Source organism: Terrapene carolina, unplaced genomic scaffold (genome assembly GCF_002925995.2).
Source record: "Terrapene carolina triunguis isolate 2854851 unplaced genomic scaffold, T_m_triunguis-2.0 Scaffold838, whole genome shotgun sequence".
Lineage (NCBI taxonomy): Eukaryota > Metazoa > Chordata > Testudines > Emydidae > Terrapene > Terrapene triunguis.
This window is the reverse complement of record NW_020665189.1, coordinates 18,046,402-18,060,170: the sequence shown is the minus strand read 5'-3', so window position 1 is coordinate 18,060,170 and position 13,769 is coordinate 18,046,402. Positions and strand designations below refer to the sequence as shown.

At 43.0% G+C, this 13,769-nt stretch overlaps 1 protein-coding gene across 2 annotated transcripts in view; it reads right to left on the bottom strand.

Moving 5' to 3' along the window:
• Window positions 1-3,371: 3,371 nt before the first annotated feature.
• The window catches only part of CCNJL (cyclin J like), a 46,015-nt gene continuing 35,617 nt past the window's right edge, over window positions 3,372-13,769 (bottom strand). For both annotated transcript variants that reach the window (XM_026660860.1, XM_026660861.1), the window contains exons 4-6: window positions 7,546-7,845; window positions 6,348-6,507; window positions 3,372-5,406 (exon numbers count right to left, since the gene is read on the bottom strand). In XM_026660860.1, the coding sequence (XP_026516645.1) occupies window positions 4,968-5,406; window positions 6,348-6,507; window positions 7,546-7,845 (899 nt within the window). In that variant the 3' untranslated portion in view covers window positions 3,372-4,967. The remainder of the gene's footprint in view (window positions 5,407-6,347; window positions 6,508-7,545; window positions 7,846-13,769) is intronic.

The following is a 13,769-nucleotide window of genomic DNA, read 5'->3' as shown; positions in this document are numbered from 1 at the left end:
AATCACTTGTTTTCTAGTGTAACTGTATCCACAGTAGGGCTTCTGCTGGCATAAAAATATCACAAAAAGCCTCCACTCCTCTAACTGACATTGCTATACGGCAAAAGTTTTTAAGATCAGGTATGTCTATATTAATCCTGTCCTGCCCAGGCCACTCAACACTATTTAGAAGGTGTTTGGAGAGTTGATTTTCATTCAAAGCAGAACATTTGCTTATGCTGAGGAATAGTAAAAGCAAGAGCAAGTTAAAGTTTAGTCTTAGGAATTGATTCTTGGGATCCATATAGGAATGTGATAAGGTTTGAATTTGATTTCTTGGGGACCTGACTACAACATGGTTACCCCCCTCCCACTCTGGTTCAAAAACAAAGCTCTGTCTCAGAGTGTAAATGGAACCAAATGGTGGTGTTGTAATCACAATTCTGTTGATGGAACCCTGCCATGAGGGTTGGGGGAGGAGGGGGGAAGAAACCTGCTTCGAAACAAGTCCCAACAGCTGGATATAAAGGACCTTAAAAACATGCAAAGAACTGATGCTTTAATAAAGGAGTTGGGAGACTGGGGTTTGGAAGTTTAAATACCGGCAAGATGGTTCCAAACAATGATCCTTGCTAGCTTTAAAATGTGTCTCATGAAGACAGAGCTGCTTGGGAACTCTCACAGAGCATTTCAACCCCCAAAGAATTAAAGCCACATTTCCAAAAGTTGTGGTTTTGAAGAAAGTGCATGCCCTGCCAAAGGTCAGGGAGCAAAAAACTTATGCCTGTTGACAAAAGATCAGACACTCAGACCAATTTGCAAGGCAGTCTGATTTGCCAGGAAAATTAGGCAGATTTTTGAGGATTTATTGAAGTGCTTTTTAAAGCAGGACACTCACCTCACCTTGTCTTTTACACTAAGGAGACATTTGACACCTGCGGTAGTACTCACAGTAATTCAGTGCTACTACCTAACCTCAAAAGAATATATGGGCAGGTAAGGAGGCAGTAGAGGGAGATGTTCCTTAGAGTGAGACAGAAGTTAATTCAGGGAAAAGTAGTTTCTTGCTTATTATGTCTCCTGCTGTGTCTTAAAATGCCATGTAAGATTGTGCACATTATATTTTACTGCCCCTTTGGTGGAGGTGAGCAAGAGTGATTTTCACCTGTCCAAAATAAAATAAATAAATAAAAAATTACTTACCCTAAGTGAGGAGCAGTGAGAATTTTGCAAGGATGTTTTAAATATTCCAACTTCAGCAAGTTGTTTAAAGACTTGACTATATGTTTAAAAGGGTGATTGACAATGAATGAAATATCTTTATTTCCTTTTGCCTTCACAGTGCTGTCAATAAGCACCAAAAGTACAGTGAGGAACAGATTCTGACATTTATATAAAAAAAACAGATCAAAGACTACTTATTAAGCAAAAATGCCATCATGTTCAAGCTCACAATAAAGCCATAGCCCTTAATATCTGCTGGTAATGTTCATCAAACCCTCAGCATTAATTTATCTTTGATCCAGGAGTACTAAACTTTTAACTGTAAATAACTTTATTTGAAGTATTTTGGACAGTGGCTAGAACAGAGAGATCAAGCTCTGGGGAATAGTCAAGGCCATTATATCTCAAAACATTAGATATTATAGACATTCCTTATTTAGTTTTCTCTTTTGGCTCTAAAGCATAAAGACCTTGATTAGCGAACTCATTGTAGTCTTCCAGGCTTGCTAATCACTGGAACGCTTTTCCCCCATATACACCATATCAAGACTCAAGTGTTAAGAAAAAATAGCTTTTGCATTTTCTCAGCTAATTTTGCAACCCACTTCTATCTTTTAAAAAATTACCAGTGAAATTTTAAAAAATTCCTGTTTTGTGACCCAAGTTATCACTTTCTATTCATATCCAAAGCCCTTTTGAGTTGGCATTTACAGCAAGCTTAGCTGCTACCCTTTATGTGATATATGCTTGGAAGTTATGACTTTATCAGCTTGTGTGAGTATTTTAGTGCTTGGATAGGCTGTGACTGACTGCACTAAATGGCACAAGTGTGGGCTTTGAAAGAGTTATTACATCCATTAAGCTTTAAAAACTCACCCAGCTTTTTGTGCACCCATGTAAGTCCCTTTAAGTGCCATAATGATAGAATCAGGTTTACAGTTACATTACAGTTGTCTGAGCTTTCCTACTTTAGCTACTCCCAGAGGTGGCATATTTTCATTAAAGACTAAAGGAAATTCACACACAAAATTAGGTGTGGCTTAAATGTACACTAGCCAGGAAATTAAAGTGAAACTCCTGCCAGCATTCAGAGGCATTGCAGAAGGTATGTTCTCCCAAAACAAGAGGCAACGTTGGGCTTTTTAGCTAATCTATTCCGAGAAATCTCTATATGCTTCTTTCAGAGATTTGTTTTGGTGCTCATCCTATGCACAGGACACAAACAGCAGAATTGAGAGAACCCAGGGAAAGGACATGTATAGAGAAAAGTGACCATGAAGGAAATTAAGAAATTGCAGAGGCATTCTCTCCAATTTAGAATTAAAATCACATAAGCAGTGTGATAGGATGCCCAAGAAATATATTGATCACATCATCATAAACTGTCATTTCACCACATGCCCTCAGTCCTGCTGCATCATTTCTAATTGCTCCTTAGATTGCTTCCCTGATTCACTTCTTGCTTCCTTGTATGATGCTACATCTTACGCATGGAATAGTTCCTCACTTCCCAGGCAGTGAGTAGCACCTCCCTGATCTTTTACAATTCCTTTTTTGCAAAGCCTTCCTGTGTAGCTTTCCCAAACCATGGAAATACCATTTGTTAATTCATCCTGTGTATCACACTTGTCAAGAGTACTTTTGTGTTGTGTCCCAGGAAACACTGTTGACAGCTATAGCTTCTATACACCGATACTGGACCAAGGGATTACTTTGTGCAAGGCAGAAGTTCACTGGCCCTTTTTCAGAGAAATATACTGTAAGAACACAGACAGTATTAACAAATAAGTATGTCAGATGCAGGTCTTTTGTTTATTGGATAATCTTCATCAAGCTAGCCGTGGAAATGGTCACTAAAGAGTGACTGCAGACTGTCAAACACAAGACTTCACATGACCTGTTCTATAGAGGTTACGAAAAAACACATGGATTCCACAGTCAGAAATGCCCTAGTACCACAATATTCCCCACATGTTTAAGAGGGTCTTTACAATCTGCTGAATGGCCGAATGACTATAACAGTCATTAAAAGATACACTAAAACCTTGTGGAAATAAGTTCCATATAAATACACAAACAACAGAATAAAAAAAGGGAACTAAATTCTCTAAGTTGCTAAACTAATTTCTGTAAGGCATTGCCTCTTCAGTTTTGTTAGGATTTGTAGTTTTTTTTTTTTTTAATTAAAAAATGAAATAGAGTTTAAACTTTCCTAGCCTGTTCTGCTAAGGACACGGTCATCTTAATGTGTGACACAAAATTACAATATGCAATATTTTTAAGGAGACCCTCATTATTAAAACAAATGTTAGCAGACAGGTTATTTTTGAGAGAGATTTTCCTGCCACCCCAACATTTCCCTTAAAAAACTAAATTCTCTAAAGATATAACTTAAAGAGCACTGCCTAACGTGATAGTTAAAAAAAACAACAACACAGCATTTGCCACAAATCAGAGTAAAAGCATATTGCACATTGTCTAGACTGCTGTCCTGAGAACCTTTAAAAAAAACAACAATACTGGCTTCCAGCAACTACGGAATGGTGGTTGCATAGCAAGTGAGTGTTCTACACCCAGGTAAAAGTCTCCATGTTACTTGTAACTATCTACATTACTACACAAATCCTACATAGAATTTTTGACCAAACACAGGATGTTCCAGCTCAAAATGATTTTAAAAACATAATCCTTTGGATACATGGTAGCAGGTATTCTCATTTCAGTACCCTTAACCCAGTTTTGCTAGAATGCTCCAAGATGGAATTTAAAGACCAAAGTTCTGTGCAGCCTAACATTGCAGTCTTAGAATAAAGGCATAATCTCCACCTCCTCCTCATTAGTACAAGTTCTTCAGTCCTAAACTTCACTTTGACCACAAGACATTAATCCTCAAAAATAACTGAAGGCAGTGAACCCCTTCAGTGTATATATAAGAATTTTCTTCCAAGGGGTTTTCTTCAAGTAATATTAGATCCCTGATGTAGCTTGTAAACATTTTTACTAAACAAATTATATCCAGTCACATAAGGCAGCAGCATCTTAAAAATCCTAAAGGTGATTTAAGATTGAGGTTTTTTTTACATGAAGGCAGAAAGAGGTTTTGTTCAGTGGCACAGCACCCAAATCCAAGAGGACTTTTAAGGCAAAGAGGATTTGATGGTCATCTGGGTTGCTTTCACTCCAGGTCAAGGAAAGGGAAAGCATCATTTTACAGAGAGATTTTGCCCAGACTGGGATTGTTCATCCAGATAGCATCAAGAAGCTTCTGTATCATCATTTTTAGTGGTAGTTTCCAGTGGAATAAGCTGCCATCAGAGAGACCTTTGGATAAATGCCACTTTCAAATAACATTCTTATTGGAGGATATTATGGACCAGAAGTCCCTCCAGGCATTCCTGCTCAAAATAACCCTTTAAATCACAAGCCTTAGCATTTGTGATTCATTGGAGCCTGCTGTATGGAAGACAAAGCTAGTAAGCCCCATAGGGTGTAACTTCTTACACAAGATGCTTTTCAAAGTGACAACCTAAAGTGATGCATGTTATTGCATTTCTGTTTTTCTCAGTCTCATTAAAAGACAACACCTCAATCTTTGCAGGAATGGCACCCACATTAAAAAAGGTCTCAAGAGCAAACGTCTTCGGAATCGACTAGTTGTAAAGATTCTGTTCCTTTGTGTGTTTTTCGCTGCAAATATGCAATTGGCTCACATCCCATGGGGCCTTTTGTTCAGACTTTACTCACATCACCATTTTTCTAGACCGTCATCTGTCAAAACATCTGGCTGTGTAGGTGTGATGTCCACTGAAATAGCTGCTGCCATAGGCCATGGAGATGCAGTGTCTAGGTTCTGTTGCTATAGCTACCTGCATCGTGATAGGTCCTTGGATGGGCAGAGTCTGCACAGAAGGTTGAAGGCTGGCCTGCAGAGCAGAGTAAGAATGCAGTGAGGTGCTAGCACTCCCAGAGAGTAGGCTGCTGGGCCTGTGGGCCTGCAAGGAGTCACGGTAAGCAGAGCACAAATCCTGCACTGGAGACTGGAACTGGGAAAGGGCAGTTGAGTGCTGGGCTAGTGGGTGATAACTGGATTGCTGAAACAGGACCTGAGTTGTGGTTTGGTGGTTCACACTTCCCACTACTTGCTGCTGCAATGTTATTTGTTTTTTCACCTTGCTGGCTTCTTTGACATCATTCTCATAATATCTAGAGAAAACAAAAATTAAAGCACAGCGTTGTCAAGCAAATGCAAGCTATCAGAATGGGTTTAAATATCTGAGGAGTTTCTACAAATTGATTTTCAGTTGTCCCCTTGCCAGCCTGTTCCTACATGGTCAGTACATGTTTTCCCATTGACCCTAATGGGCGTAGGATTTGGGTGCTCGTTAGCCTGCACAGGTCAGAGATAAAAAGAACTTATTGTGCTCAATAATGTTCATATTTCACCTGTCGGCACTTTGAATAGATTTACCATTTCTATCTACTAACGGCCATTCTGAACAATTAAAACATTCAGTGGGCATTTTGGGGTACAGTCTGTCTACAGCGTGAAGAGATCTTTTAAAACGTGCAGCCATATTGTGTGTCAAGACCCCATAAATGCATAGAACCAATAAGGGAATCCTTTCCAGTCTCTGCTAGCAGGACTTGCCTGCATCCACATAGATCATGACAGCGGCCCAGCCTATCACAACAGGACAAGCAACCTCTTCTACTGGGGGTAGGGGTAAGGGGTGAGAGAGAGAATGAATAGTTCTGGAATGTCTTTGCTGTAAGGGGAATATTGCTATCACTTTACAGCAATACTTCATACACTAAAAGTGTTATAACATCGCAAAGGATGGATAGCTACTTACACAGAAGCTATAGTGGAAGTCAAATTTTGTGCGGCCTAACCACCCAATTGCATGAATAAATTACCATTCTGGTTGATGCAATGGATTCATATGCTACCACTGCACCAATATTTAGAAAGATTGCCAATCCCCAACTTTGCTGATATGGGCTGAGATGTACTAATCTCATGTGATCTTGATTACTGCTAAACTAAATGCCATTTGGAGTCTTTTCAGCTCTACATTTTTGGAGAGTAATAGAAAGTCTATTAAGAGTTTGAGGAATAGGTTACTTTGGTCCAGCAGTCTTACATTAGCATCATTTCGATACATTGGGTAAGATGCTCCCAGGAATAACACGTTAGCAGCTGGAGCTGTGTGGTCCAGGAGGGAGAAATCTGCATACAGATGCGTGAGGCGCACACACAAGCAGCAGCAATCAGAGATGGTCGAAAGTTGAGGAAAGCATAATCTAAAGAAATTTTAAAAATAATATTACGCTTTGACCGATCACCATTCACTCGGAGTTCCATTCACTCTGTGCACATGCAGCAAGGTGGATCAAGTTAAACTTATAGGCCAAATGCCCACAGAAGTGGACAATTAAGTCTTTATATATGATACAGAGGCCTAAGAGTGGCATTTTGTGCCCAGCAAAAGCCTCCACAAATCAGGATGGAATACAGGCGACTCATCTTACGCTGGGGTTACGTTCCGCTGTCAGCGCGTAAAGCGAAAATCGCGTAGTCAAAATTACATTGAGTGTAATGGCGGGCGGACTCGCCCGCACTACAGGTACAGTATTTAAATTGTTATTTTTCTCCTTTTTTTGTTTTTGCCGACCGCGCAAAGCTGAATTCGTGCATGTTAAATGCGCGCAAGATGAGACTCGCCTGTATTTCAAACTATGACCCTGCTGTGGGCTTCTATCCCCTACAAGCCATTCTGATCTGTTCCATTTCATGCAAGTTGAATGCATTCTCGGACTCCTAATCAAGTTTCTAGGAAGGGTCTCAACTAGAACAAGGTTGGGCCACTTAAACCTTAACCCAATTTTTCAAGAATCGAAAATACACCTTAGTTCAAATCTTGCCACAGCCAAGACGGTGAGCCCATTTGGCTTTTTAGCAGCTCTCCATAACTTCTCATCCTCAGAAAGGAAGTAAAAATCCACAGCCCCCATTTCTAGTGACTTACTTAGGGGCATTGCAGAAAAGTTCTAGGGCTGGGCAATTCCAACCTGCTTTCAGATGCTTGCAAAGAGAGCCATAAGGACTCTTCTAGGAGAAGGGTTCTTCCCCCAGAAGTGCCTTTGATAATTTGCGCCATTTGCAGTCCATAGCAATACAGAGGAAAGATATTGCTCTTTGCAGGTATTTTTATTGCACCTACGTTGTGCCCGTTTTAAAAGCATTTGTCTGCTATGGATTTTTGACATTAGCCCACTGGAAGACTACCCAAGGGTAAACCTCTACAGACCCCACCTCTCACAGTTGGACTGAGATATTACCTTGCACTGAGAAATCAAGGAAGTAGTAAGCATATTTTTCCATGAAAGCTTTGACTTTGGTCAGGGATGTGATGGGCCAGCCATTGTGAAGGTCCTTCTCGCCAACAGAGGCGAAGAGGTAGTAGTCAATGTAGTGTGCTGGAGTCGGCAGGCAGAGATTCCAGTTGAAGTTTTCCAAGAGTAGTAGTTCCATCTTGAGCAGGTCTTTTTTGTTTAGCACCACGTTCACATTGCACATGTAAGCCAAGTTATTTAACTGCTCCAGCTTTGGAACGCGGTCCTCCTTTTCTTCAAATTTGCCTAATAAATAAATAAATAAATATTATAAAAATAAAAAGATGGATTTCAAAATTGACTCAAAAAAAAACCAAAACCAAAAAACCCAACAACAACAACTCAGCCCAAGGTCACCTAGATTCAAAGGATCCTGATGCTAGTTGTGCATTAGTAAGCATGTAGAATTCACAGATCCATCATGCAGCATGGGGAACCTGCTCTTCTAGTGGGGCTAGCCAGAGTTTTGTGGACTTAAACCCAAAACTCATCAGGGGGTGTATATGCAGACTTGCAAGGGTCTGTGCAAACACTGTATTTTGTCTATCTGTGCAAGACAAAGGTGTGCAACTCTGGTGTACGGTGAACTATGAGCTCCGGAAGTATTTACTGGGGCAAGGGAAAAAGGCAGGAAGTGAGGTCTGATCAAGTCTTGCCATGTGAATATAAAGGTATCTTTCAACCTAAGCTTCCTTGTCTTTAAGAGCAACTCTAATATGCCAAATACCAACACTAGATACATGCAAGTCAAGCAGGCCCACACAACTTAGGACAATAGCAAACTTTACAGAGATGGGTACACGCTTGCACTATTATGAAGTTGTATCACCAATGCTGTCTTTCCTTAAAGACTTAGTGAAACTGACACAGCCAAAGGTATTGGAATCATAAACGAATCTCCCAAAGGTAGGGTTACCATATTTCAACAATCAAAAAAGAGGATGGGAGGAGCCCCGCCCCCGTCCTGCCCTAGCCCCGCCCCTGCCCCTTCCACTCCCTCCCACTTCCCGCCCCCCCTCAGAACCCCCAACCCTCCCCCCCACTCCTTGTCCCCTAACTGCCCCCTCCTGAGACCTTCCCCCCATCCTAACTGGCCCCCTAGGATCCTATCCCCTACCTGTCCCCTGACTGCCCCCTCCTGAGAACCTCCCCCCATCCTAACTGGCCCCCTAGGACTCTACCCCCTACCTGTCCCCTGACTGCTTCAACCCTTATCCACACCCCCAGCCCCAGACAGACACCAGGGACTCCCACGCACCATCCAACCACTCCCCACCCCCTGACAGCCCCCCCCAGAACTCCCGACCCATCTAAACCCCTCTGCTCCCTGTCCCCTGACTGCCCCCTCCTGGGACCCCTGCTCCTAACTGCCCTCCAGAACCCCACCCCCTACCTAAGCCTCCCTGTTCCTTGTCCCCTAACTGCCCCCTCCTGAGACCCACCCCACCCTAACTGCCCCCCTAGGACTCTACCCCCTACCTGTACCCTTACTGCCCAAAACCTTACACCCCCAAACCCCAGACAGCCCCCCCCGAACTCCCGACCCATCCAACCCTGCTCCCTGTCTCTTGACTGCCCCCCCCAGAACCTCCCTGCCCCTTCTCCGACCCCCCTGGCCCCCTTACCGTGCCGCTCAGAACAGAGTGCTGCAGAGCAGCACGCTCGGCAGCAGGGGAGGGGGGAACAGAGGGAGGAGCTCCAGACTGCCGGAGGCCCGAGGCGAACGGCGGCCGGCCGGCAATCTGCGAATGCAGGGAGGGGGAGGGAGGGAGAGAGAGAGAGGAGGGGAGTGGTCTCAAGTTGCAGGGGAGAGGAGGGGGAAGCGGAGGAGGGGCTCTGGCTGTCAGAGCCCCGTGCAAGTGGCACGATCCGGCCGGCTGCCCTGTCAGCCACGTGCGCTCTGCATGGGGGGGAAATCCGGACATTTAAAAATTCCCCCCGGACGCTATTTTTAACTCAAAAAAGCCGGACATGTCCGGCAGAATCAGGACGAATGGTAACCCTACCAAAGGACAAGCCCACCTCCCCATGAGGACTTCTATCACATTCCAAGGTTTAGGAACAGAGTCAGACCAAAAAAATAAATTAAAAAAAAAAAAAGTGAAGTTGATTTGCAATTGAGTAATATTTTCCCTGCAAGATCTCAAAAGGAGCTTGTTTCCATAGCACAGAACATTTATAAGATTCTTCTATGTGGTATTAAGATAAATTTACAAAATAAAAATCTGTGCAATTTATTTTTAATTAGCACATCTCCATAAAATGCCTAGCACAATGGGACCCAAATCCCTGGGTGGGTCCTTGGGTGCTACTTCAGTAGAGATGATTGTGGCAGATAAATAATAAAAGTGCTTTAAAAAAAGCAGTAAGAAATTTGAAAGGGAGGGAGAAAAAGCCTGAGTAAATTCCTCTTCCCCAAAATCCATCCAAATAAACCCAAGCAGATTTAAAGCATGTTTTTTAGAACAGTGCTGAACACCATTGGCCCTTGTATACCCTTCGCTGCTGTTATCCAATATTCAGCTTACCCAGTGCTGAGTCTTGTCATCAGCAATGGGTAGTTTTTGCAGTGCAGCTCAGGCTCAGATGGTTGTAAGTTTAAATAGAAAAACCTGACCTAAAATCAGTCACCATAAACATAAAGAGGTTTATAAAAAGAAGAGCCTATAAAATATAATGCAAAATAAGAGGATACGAAGTGCAATGAGAAATGGGAAAGAACAAGACCTCTCTATTTGTTCTCCTATCTTCCCTCTGATAAATCCCTACATTTTTATTCTATTATTCAAACAGCTCTCAGTAGCTAAAGGAGTGCACATCAACCCCACGATCAGGAAAGCCTTAGGATATGGTTAGACAAGAGATTTAAAATTTGGTTCAGAGATCAAATATCAGCAAGACCCACAACTCGGTTCTTCCTTTGGATACACAAAGGCAGCTCCCTGAAGCACAAGTGCAGATAAATTAAGAACGCACTAATATACTTCCAGAGAAGTCTCAAGACACCAGAGGCCTTTTAAAAAAAAAAAAACAAAAAATAAACAAGTGGGCTAAACAACTTGCTCCTTGAGTTTAACCATCCATCTACTTTTCTCTGATTTAGAATTTGCTTTCTGCCTTAAAACTAAGTAACCCCATCTTTACAGCCATCTTGAATTAGATGACTGCATCTGCTTAACAATAATTTATCTATTGAACATTTGTTCAGGATCTTATAGAAGCAGATGTTGGAATTCATTAGCATTTTTATATAGCAGAAAGCTTGGCAGCACATCCTGGGAGATGCAATTGCATTCTGTAGGAAAACTGTATTTCAATATGAAAAGAGAATCTGCTCCTATTTTAAGAGTTTTGTACTGCACAGGGTTTCAGAAGTGAACAAAAAATCCAAGATAAGCATGTATCTAAGCAAAGCAATCTGCTAAACTACGAACTGTAACATTTAACTTTTCAGATAATAGAAATATATACTGGAAAAAACAAGCCATTTCTATAGCAAGTTATCTTTTTGGGGAAAAAACTGTTCTGAACCTAAGCATCTGCTATTTAAATAGAGAGAACAGGGCAGTAGCTATAGTGCTAACTCAAAATGTAACTGCTTTAAATAATAGTCTAATTTAAAATGTATACTCTTAATGATTGGGTATATAATGGAGTCCATATAAAAACTAACCTGTTCAAAATACACCCGTCACTTGTCTATTGACAAATGACTTTCTGGTAATGTTGGGGTTTTAGCCAACATTGACATCCATTTATTCAATATCTTTGTTTAAAAACTCAGATTCTCCCAGATTTCTCATGGAAAGGGACAGGAAAACACCTCAATTTCTGAGCATGCTATAGTATATAGCGAGACCTATCAGGAAACTCATGTTACTGTCAAGTAAAAACTGGCTTTAAGAAATCAACTAACACATGCACTTAACCCATTCTTTTAATTAATTATGTGTTGAAGATGAGTGCCTGTATATCATTTTAGCCAGAATTTCAGCTCTTTCTAGTGCAAATATGTCCCTACTGTTTTCTTTTCCAGCAGCGTTGACACTCCATGGGTCTCTAACCAAGTAGGTACCAAAGTATTCTTAGTCCCTTCTGCAATGCTGGCCACCTAAATGAGAGAAGTGCAAAACTCCAACTGCTATGTTAGGTCAAATTACAAGCTTAAAGACAAGACCATAATACCCTCCCTCAACGTCTGTCATATGCCTTGCAAGGCACCCCCGTCATGGTAATGATTCAATAGATCCTAGTAGAACTAAAAAGGGAGCAATGAAGAGATTACCACCAATTTCACTGGAATGGACAAGTGGAGACTTAAAATTACAAATATTCAGAAAGGTTTATACAAGTGCCCGAAACAGAAAAATTCTACCGTGCTACCAAGACTAACACCACCACTAGGCATATGCCCATGTGTTTTTTTTAAATATGCACACACATATAAATACACCTTAAAAAGTATAAATTGCTTCAGTGTTACTTTTGAAGTTGTGTTGCCTAGTGATTAGAGCAAATACTTGCATCACCAAAGTCTCACTGCCGACAAGACCTGTATTACTAATGCCAATTTAATTTACTTCTTTTAAAAAGAAAAATCACTCCCTTTCAGGCTTTCACAGGGGCTAAAGAAGTTTTTAAAAAAAAAAATCTTGTCATTTCCCTTCTACACACCAACTTTTAAGGTATGTTTTCACTTCAGAGTTATCTCTGGCTCTCACTCATGTTTTATCCTTAATTCCCCTACCCTTCAAACACAAATCCCCCCTCTCTCTCGCATTTCAGCCAGGGCTGATGGCTCATCTGGAGGTATAGTCTAAAGCTTGGGCAACAGCAAGGACACAAAACTCAGGTAATTGCTTTGCAGCGTGGCTGCTCGCACCCAGGCTATACTAAACCAGATACCAATGAGCCCAATTAACTCTGCAGTGGAGAAATGTCCTAAAATAATTTACCACAAAAGTTAGTCACTGCCAGATTTAGGTCTGGTTCACGCTTGGAAACCTGAATCAATTGAAAAGCTTTAAAACAGAGGTTTGCGCCAGGGCCGCCCGGGGGGGGGGGGCAAGTGGGGCAATTTGCCCCAGGCCCCGGGGTCCACAGGGGCCCCCACGAGAATGGCTGAGGCTCCTCTCCCTGGCTCTGGCGGGGCCTGAGCTCCTCCCCGCTCAGAGACGCATGGTAAGAGGGCAGGGCTGCGAGTTCCGGGCCAAGCAGCGGGAGCTCAGGCCCCACTGGAGCTCGCAGCCTCGCCCCCTTACCACACGGCTCTGAGCAGGGAGCTCAGGCCCCGCCGGAGCCACGCTGCAGCGCTGTCCAGGGATGCTCCTGGATGCGGCGTGCTGAGGATCCGGGTGAGGGGGGAGCCGGGGGTGTGGATAAGGGACAGGGAGGGGGCAGAGGTTGGGGGGGGTGGTCAGGGAACGGGGGGGTTGGATCGTGGGCGTTCTGGGGGTCTGTCAGGACTCGGCAGGGGGGTGGATGGGGTCGGGGCAGTTAGGGGACAGGGAGCAGGGGTGGGGTCCCGGCGTGGTGGTTGGGGGGAGTTTCTGGGGGACAGTGAGGGGACAAGGAACAGGATGGGTCGAGGATTCTGAGCGGGGCAGGCAGTCAGGGGGCAGGAAGTGGGTGGGGGTCGGATAGGGGGCAGGAACAGGCTGTTTGGGAGGCACAGCCTTCTCTACCCTAAAGCTCATTCAGCAGTTTGAGGCTTGCAGAAGAGCCAAGCGGTTAGCTTTTCCGTTACGGCTGCTGTCCATTTCACTTCCCAAATGCCAAATTATAGTCTATATTTAATTTCAGTGCCATAGGGAGATTCATGTCAGGGGAGGGTAGCTTCATTTAAAATTAGCCACTGGGGGAGGGATCACATGAGAAGAGCAATATCCTACACCACCTACCTCCTTCCCAACCCTACCAAGGGAGGACCCGCCCCCCCCCCGCATTCCCTGAGGCTTCAGAGGGGTTAATTCAGTGGTTCTCAAACTTTTGTACTGGTGACCCCTTTCACATAGCAAACCTCTGAGTGCGACCCCCCTTATAAATTAAAAATACTTTTTTTTAATATATTTAACACTATTATAAATGCTGGAGGCAAAGCGGGGTTTGAGGTGGAGGCTGGCAGCTCGCGACCCCCAGTAATAACCTCGTGACCCCCCTGAGGGGTCCTG